Source organism: Sturnira hondurensis, unplaced genomic scaffold (assembly GCF_014824575.4).
Source record: "Sturnira hondurensis isolate 20B ecotype Veracruz unplaced genomic scaffold, ASM1482457v3 Scaffold0002638, whole genome shotgun sequence".
In the NCBI taxonomy this organism is placed as follows: Eukaryota; Metazoa; Chordata; class Mammalia; order Chiroptera; family Phyllostomidae; genus Sturnira; species Sturnira hondurensis.
Window position 1 is genome coordinate 7786954 of NW_028075269.1, and position 8314 is coordinate 7795267.

Sequence of the window (8314 nt, forward strand, 5' to 3'; positions counted from 1 at the left end):
GAGTGGCGGGGAGGGATGGGAAGAAGGACAGAACTTTGCTTTTAAACCTAATATTGGATTAACTTTGAATTTCAAATATCATTAAAAAGAGAGGGACAATTTATATTATTACCAAATGATGGCCTGGGATTAAAAAGCTTGAGAAAAGCTATTTCTAGGCCTTTCCCCCCAAAGTTCACAGATATAAGTATTTGCTCTATACTTTAGATATCCTAGATAATATATTTTCCCCAAACCCGGGGGACACCCACCTTAAAAAGAACAGAAGTTGAAGAAACACTGGACAGAATAAGTCCTATTATGTATTCTGAGTTTGCTAACCTATGTCCCATTATAACTTAATAGTGCAAGTCCCATCACTAGCTGTTACCTCACATTCTAGGACACCTTGTCATGAGTTAAGTGCTTATATGTGCCATAAAATTCCTTTAACAAATATAATAATGATGATGATGTTGAATCCAAATGTTCTGACACAATTCTGTCTCATACCAATGTTAGCGAATCGAATGCCAAATTCTGAGGTGATGCCCCACATTCTGCACAAACAAATAAACTTAGTAAACCTAGCACTTATGTTGCACATTTAATAGAAAGCTTTTAGGCCATAATCACTGTAGCTGCTGAGCGTCTTACTTCTTCAAGAATCTTTTCAGTGCATGCATTAGCTTTGGTTAAATTATTCTGGATTTAAAAGCAGAATATTGAAAATAGGATGGTTTTTGAAGCATCATTGTAACAGACCAATTTCGAAAGACTCAGTTGCTAAACTTGACCTCGTAGTCCCTTTGCAGATCAATTATTTAGATTTTAAAAAAGAAGGGAATCTTGTGTTGTTATCTACTGTGGCATTTAGTCTCACACAAAGAAAAGAAGAGAACAATAAAATAAGACTAAGAAATCATTGTTCCAATGATTGTCATTGAACTGTTACATCAGTAAACATTCACAGTATGAAGTCTCTCTCAATCTCCAGCATATAAAGTAGTAAAAAAAAATTCCAGTCCCAGTATCTGTGAACAAAACTTGTTACATTTTTCTCCGATGTCATTTCTTGCATAATGTTAGGCATTTGATCTCACAACCTCCCAAAATTAATAATAAAATATAATCAATTTCTAAAGGCCCCTGCAGCCTTTTTAAAAGTTAATTTCCAGTTAAAAATAAACTTTAATTAAATCCAAGATAAAATTGTGACCTACATTCTATTAAATAATTCACTTTCTTTTTTTTCTACACAGTAATTCTTACAATTTTTAAAAAACAACTCTGGAATCCAAAGACATGAGATGCTATTAAAGCACTCATAAATGACTGTTCAAATTCATTAGTTCTTACATAGTAAATACTTCAAAATGCCAACTTTCCCATCACTGCACAATTACTAACAATGTTGACAATTCACTTACACACACACTGCACACACACAAACACACACAGCCTCTCCATGGAACCATCTCTACTTTTAACATCTTTTCCAGTTAATGTGCAAAATTCTTGCATTCTAATAAAAAATATAAAGGTCAATTTGCTCCTATTTAAGCCTCCCTCTTCTCCAAGATATATCATTTATTCAATATGTAATACAAGTTTAGCAACAATTATGCCACGTATAACCATTAAATGGTGTACTACTGTATGCATTGGATTCGTTTGCATATTTCATTTCTGTAACTGCACTCTTGATGCATAAATACATTTGGAGATGCTGGGGTAGGGGCAGGGGGGCAGCGGCAGACAGAGAGCTAGATTCACACATCGGTCTCCACAGCCTTCGCGTTAGAACAGTTGTTTTTATCTGTCTCACTGTCATCCCCCTTTCCCTGACATTTCTCCTTTGCACAGAGAGACTCCTTAACTCCTTCTTCCATCTCTAGATACTCTGACTTGTCTCCCAGAGAGGAAGAAGTGGAGCTCCGAAATTTCTTCAGCAAATTAGAAGGGAGGTATGGGCAACTGACCGCATTTTGTGTCAGCTGTGTCTGTTCCTCATTTTCAGTCTCTCTGTGGTAGAAATAGTTAAAGTTAGAGACAATCACTGGCACTGGCAAAGCAATGGTTAAGACACCTGCTATGGCACACAGGGACCCCACAATCTTGCCCCCCACAGTGATGGGCCTCATGTCCCCATAGCCCACAGTTGTCATGGTCACCACAGCCCACCAAAATGCATCGGGGATGCTTTGGAAATGGGTAGTACGTTCGTCCGCCTCCGCAAAATACACAGCACTGGAAAACAGGATGACCCCAATGAAGAGGAAGAAGATGAGAAGGCCCAGTTCCCGCATGCTGGCTCTGAGGGTGTGGCCCAGGATCTGCAGGCCTTTGGAGTGCCGGGAGAGCTTGAAGATCCGGAACACTCGGACCAGACGGATGATCCTGAGGATGGCAAAGGACATGGCCTGCTGCTGCTGGCCGCTGCCACCCCCCTGCTGCTGGGCCAGGTCAGTGCCCAGCGTGATGAAGTAAGGCAGAATGGAGACTATGTCAATGATGTTCATGATGTTTTTGAAGAAGAGTGCTTGGCTGGGACAAGCAAAGCAGCGAACCACGAACTCAAAGGAAAACCAAACAATGCAGACCGTCTCCACGATGAAGAAGGGGTCGTTGAATATCGTGTGCCCTGAGTTCTCCAGGTGGGGTGCCGAGGTGTCATTCAACAACCCACTATGCCCACCCGCGCTCAGAGCCATGATGAAATCCCTGTCGTCCCGAAATTCAGGCAAGGTTTCCAGGCAGAAAATAACAATGGAGATTAAGATGACCAGGACAGAGACGATGGCTATGCCCCTTGCTGGGCTGGAGCTCTCTGGGTACTCAAAGAGAAGCCAGATCTGCTTTTTAAATTCATTCTCTGGCAAGGCCCTGTCTTCCTCCTCTCTCACAAAGCCCTCGTCCTCCCGAAACTTGAGCAGGGCCTCCTCTCCCAGCTGATAGAACTTCACCTCCTCGGTGAAGATATCACAGGGGACGTTGACTGGCCTCTTCAGGCGGCCTCCTGATTGATAATAATACAAGATGGCATCAAAGCTAGGCCTGTTCCTGTCAAAAAAGTACTCGTTACGCAAAGGGTCAAAGTACTGAGTCCTCTTCTCAGGGTCCCCCAACAAGGTCTCCGGAAACTGGGCCAGGGTTTTCATCTGGGTCTCAAAGCGTAGGCCTGACACATTGATCACCACGCGTTCACAGCAGTCACTGTAGCGGACTGAGCTATAGCCACCGCCGCCCCCCTCATCCTGAGGCAGCAGGTCCGTGTAGGAACACTCATCCCCACGGTCATCTTCGCTGTAGTAAAACCTTCCCTCTTCTTCCTCCTCCTCCTCCAGCTCCTCCTCCTCCTCCTCCTCCTCACTCAGCTCCCTCAGGATCTTCTCCTCGGAGCCACTGGGCATCAAGTCCGTGCAATGAGAAAAGCTGCTCTGGCGGTGGTGGGCCTTCTTCTTCTCAGGCTGCTGTCGCCTCCTCTTCCGACTACGTCGGCTGCTCTGAGGGTCATGGGAGGTGCAGGCCCCACGAGACTGGTGGTGGTGGTGGGAGCCCCCTCCAGAACCCCCACTGCCTTCCACCGCAGCTGTGGCAGCTGCGACTGCCGCTGCGGCTGCCGCCCTTGAGTGAGCGAGCCTTTCCCGCTCCCTGGCCCGAGCCTGGGCCGCGTAACCATAAGGCATGTGACTGTTGCACCCTGAGCTCTCCGCACTCACCATTGCAACCTCCATGGTGGTGGTTTTTGGAAATGGCTGGTTCCAGTTGTGGCAGAAGAAAGAAAAATAGGGCAGCTTCTTTTCTCACCAAATTAAGGTAAGTTTGGAACACTTAAGCAGATTGCTTGGAAGACTAAGGATATTTTCAGTCCAACTTTGCATTTTCTGTTTTTAAATCAGCACGCCCCATGCTCTGTCTTCCCAGGGATGCAGCATTGCTCTCCAGAGCTTGGCTGGTCTAGATAAAGGGTCTAGCACTCTCAAGCCTAAGTCAGATAACGTTGGGGTCTCCCAAACACCTGTTTTGGGGTGGGTGTTCAAATCTGGAAATACATGTAGGATGTGGTTGGTGATGATGCTGCTAGACTCAAAGGCAGCACGTCTCTGACAGCTAGCAGTTGTGCCTAGAGAATGGAATATATTTTTCTGCCATGGAAACTGTCCAACGCTCAGTCCATCAAATTTAAATAAAATGCAAATAAGCCTTTAGTCTCAGCACTTGCCTTCCAGTGATTGCTTGACCCATGTTAACATGAGACTTGAAGTATGTCCAGCCATTGCCACTCAGACCTATCAGATGATTCTCCAGGCTCCCCCCTTACGTTCCTCACAGTCTTCCTGGACCCAGGGGCAATGCCAAGCTACAGATAGAGGCAAAGACCTTGGGAGGTAGAGAAGGTGCAAGATGAGGTGTCAGCAGGGGCAAACCCAGCTCTGAGGTCTCCATAGAAATCAAGGAAATGCAGAGCATCCTTCAGCTAAAATCATGCAGAAGAAGCACTTCACCTGAAAAAGGGAGGAAAACAAGCACAGAAGAAAAATAAAAAGAAGAATCAAATCATAAAAAAAGCAAACTGAGAATTTCCTTCACATAACATTTCTTTCTGTTGTCCTCGAGCAAACCATACAAAGCACCAAGCAACCCTAAGTTTCCAAGGAGAATGGGGCAGTTTGTTAAATCACCTTCTGCCTAAACGTCCTTCTTTCCTTCCTCTTTGGGTATCATTTCAGCTTAGTCTATTTTCATGTCAGTCTCATCAGTCCACAGAATAACGCTGTCACTTTGCAGCTCCTTCCGTCATACATTGATCTCAATGCATTTTTAAAAATTTCCACCCATAAAACATTTCTGAATTTAGTGTCCTTCCACGCCCTCTCTATCTTGATTCAAGATTTTAAAAATCAGAAAAAAAAAAACAGGTTTCTTGAATCCAGGCTCCAGCACTTGAACATGCTTCAATCACCTCATCTACGAAGTACAGAAAATGCAACCTCCCCATCCCACCTTTGTAAGGATTAAATGAGATAGTGGATATTGATAGAATCACACATGAACTTATACATAATGAGTATCAAAAATCCTGGTAGTTATTAAGAACATGACAGGAATTTAACCTTTCATTAGCTATCCACCCATCCCCTAATCTGCACGTTCCTGTACCGCCGTCTGGAGTAGGGGAAGGACAGAATGGGAGGCCACCCAGGACATTTTGAGGCCACTCACCAGTGGCCTCTATTAAGTTGGCACTTCCTGACTCCCTGAAGCATGTCCCTGCTATTGTTTTCTGTTCCTGAGACTGGATAACACTCCCTCCCACCCACAGCCGAGGAGCTAATCCCAGTTTCCACTTCTCTAATAACCATTTTCTCTCCTTGCAGTCCTCCATGTTCATCTCAATGTTTCCTCCTACACTCTTCTCAAGGGACTATCTCCTTATGTGTTTTTTTTTAAAAAACCCAGTTTGTACGCACTTTGTTTTCAGCCTGCCTTACCCCGCCCCCGCCTTCATTTAGTCAGCAGCTCCCATCCCCTACCTTCCCCTCTCTTCTCTCTCTCTACCCACCTTTATGATCAGTTTCCCACTTTCCGATCACATCTTCCTCGCAGCCTGCTCTGTCCCCACTGTCACTTGGGATTCCNCTCTTCTCAAGGGACTATCTCCTTATGTGTGTTTTTTTTTTTAAAAACCCAGTTTGTACGCACTTTGTTTTCAGCCTGCCTTACCCCGCCCCCGCCTTCATTTAGTCAGCAGCTCCCATCCCCTACCTTCCCCTTTCTTCTCTCTCTCTACCCACCTTTATGATCAGTTTCCCACTTTCCGATCACATCTTCCTCGCAGCCTGCTCTGTCCCCACTGTCACTTGGGATTCCTGGCCTTTCTTCTCCCTTAGCTGAGCTCTCCCAAGGTCCAACTAATTCATCTCCTCCACCAGGTCCTGTAAAAGCTCCTGCCCCAATCGTCTGTCTCCTCTTGCTTCTTCCATTCACTCTGCCCAACAGGACTTCCAAGAACACAGAAGAGTGGCCCAGAGAATTGGGAAGGATAATGACAGAATCCGGGGCATCTACTAGCTTCTATTATGGGCAGCACTTGAGCAGCCTAAGAAAAATGGTTTTCTGGAGCCATTAATGGGATTTGGCTCTTGACCACCTGCTGCTTGCTCCTTGCTGAATTGTGTCAGCCTAGAAGCTTAAATACACTGGGTTTTATGAAGTGAGAAGCAGGAAAGTGGCAAAAATATATCCCTTCACACACATTCTTCTAAGGTAAGAGGTGAGCTTGACTGGACCCAAAACCCAGAAAATACACCTGTGAAGGTCTCTCTCTCAACAGACATCCCTCTTCCTCTGCCTGACTCCTAACCTCACCTCATACTCTAAAATGTCTACCCCCAGGTGGTCTCTACATCTCTGTTTTCACTGTGGAGGGTCAGGCTGACGTCCTTTAAAGTCTTTCCCAGGCCAAATAGTTTGAGAGTTTGCTCAGTTACTTCTCCAACTCCCTCAAAGCAATTAAAATACACCATCTAAATAAAGCCCCAGTGTAACCAAAGTGTCTGTAAATTTGTACACTACGTACACCCTTGTCCTGACCAACTGACTCCCAGAAGGTCATGAATTAGAGGGTCTTCTAATTCTCCATCAATCTGCAGGAGACCTAGAACTGGCCTGTTTTAGTTCTACACCAAATAATTTCTTATTCATTTAGGTTTACTAGTTTTGGCTCATCCAACTCTCCCAGCCTACAAAAAACAAATTACCTTCCTTTTACTTGGCTACCAGCTACCTCACTATTCTCTAATCTTAAAGGAAAAACAAAAAGAAAGAAAGAAAGAAAACACAGGAGGAGGAGGAGGGGAAGGAGAGGAAAAAAAAAGAAAAAAGAAAAAAATCTTCCCCCCAAATCAGGCTGGTTTAAAAATCTCTCTTCCTCCTCAAAGTATTCATGTTAGGAGAATTATTCAAGCCAACTCCCAGGAGCCTTTCTAGGGGAGACCTTTGCATGGAAATATTTCCCTTCCTCTTCAACACCATCAAACTAATAGGATTTTGCAGACTGCCAATTCCTGAGTCCTGTTCCCCCAAACAACAGCTATACATCCCGCCCCTCCTCCTCCCACCCCCAACAACAAGCTGTTTTCATTTCTCAGGGCTAATTTCCACAACTGTGTTAGGGTGGTACATGAACCTTATCAGAGGGAGAGAGTGAGAGAGAAGCGAAAGATTCAGAGAGAGAATCAGAAAGGCTAACACCGGTGAGATTTATACACTTCAACACACGCCATTTAAACAGTCCTTATGTGTTGCTCAAATGCTCAGAAAATGCACGCAAATCCAAATGTTGGGAGAGGCAGCAATTCAAACCCGTTCACCAGCTGTTCCCAAAGGAACGGAACCAGTTAGTCTGGGATGAGGCAAAACGATGCTAAATCTAAACCCCACCTCGTTGGGAAACGACATCTTTAATCACACCCTCGCCTCAGACCTAGGTTCCCGCTCGGGCACATTAAGCAGGGCGCATGCACCCATCCATGGGGTTGGGAAAATAACAACTGTTGGCCCCCCGGAGCGCCACGCATCATCTGCACCTCCCTTCTCCCACCTCCTGGTTTATTTTTAACCGCCTTCCATTCATGCCCTTCTGTCACATTCCCGATATTATTTGTCTCTCAAATGTCCGGTTTCTTAACAGCCACAGGGAGAGAGGAGAACATAAAAGAGGCATCATACTTACCGTTCCCAGGAGGGGTGCAAAATAAAAATAAGGACAATCCCCCGGTTGGTTTTGATTTTCCCCCCTCAAGCTGCAACAGCTGGAGGAGGGGAAGAACGATCTTGGGGGTGGAAGGAGTCACGCCTGTGTGGCAGGTGGAGGCTCCGAAATATCCACGGAAGAAGTTCCGTTGCCTGGCCAGAGGGGCACAGAGTCCTCGCTGCTGGAGCCCAGGTGTGGGGATCTGGGCTGCCCCAGAGAAGACCTCCAAGACTCCTGGTTCCTCTGAGTTCAGCACAGGAGAGCTCGACTGGAAAAGGAAGTCAAGGTTCCCCAGAAAAAGAGCAAAATCCTAGACAGCACCGATCACTTGTTAAGCCCGAATTCCTCCAACATCCATCCCTCTCCCTCTCGCTCTGGCTGCAGAAGCAGCACACGCCTCCCCTGGCCGAGAACGCGCGCCGGCCGGGGGCGGGGCGAGGGCCGTGCCGAGGGCGTGGCGTTCACCGCGGTCGCCTGGGGCGCCTCCCTCGTGGCGCGGCGGGCGCAGTCAAGACTGAGACTGCTCGCCCGGGGTCAGTCCCCCAGATGCTGAGGATCAGGGGGAACCCCTGGGAA

At 46.2% G+C, this 8314-nt stretch overlaps 1 protein-coding gene across 1 annotated transcript; it reads right to left on the reverse strand.

The window, feature by feature from the left end:
- Positions 1–888: 888 nt before the first annotated feature.
- Positions 889–8099, reverse strand: KCNA4 (potassium voltage-gated channel subfamily A member 4). Its single transcript, XM_037040425.1, has 2 exons — positions 7718–8099; positions 889–4487 (listed from the first exon to the last, which is right to left on the reverse strand). The coding sequence occupies exon 2, from the start codon at positions 3714–3716 to the stop codon at positions 1752–1754; it is 1965 nt and encodes a 654-aa protein (XP_036896320.1). The 5' UTR covers positions 3717–4487; positions 7718–8099; the 3' UTR covers positions 889–1751.
- Between the last annotated feature and the right edge of the window lie 215 nt (positions 8100–8314).

Coding starts and splice junctions, on each gene's coding strand:
- KCNA4 (XM_037040425.1), bottom strand. CDS start 3,716: ATGGAGGTTGCAATGGTGAGTGCGGAGAGCTCAGGGTGCAACAGTCAC.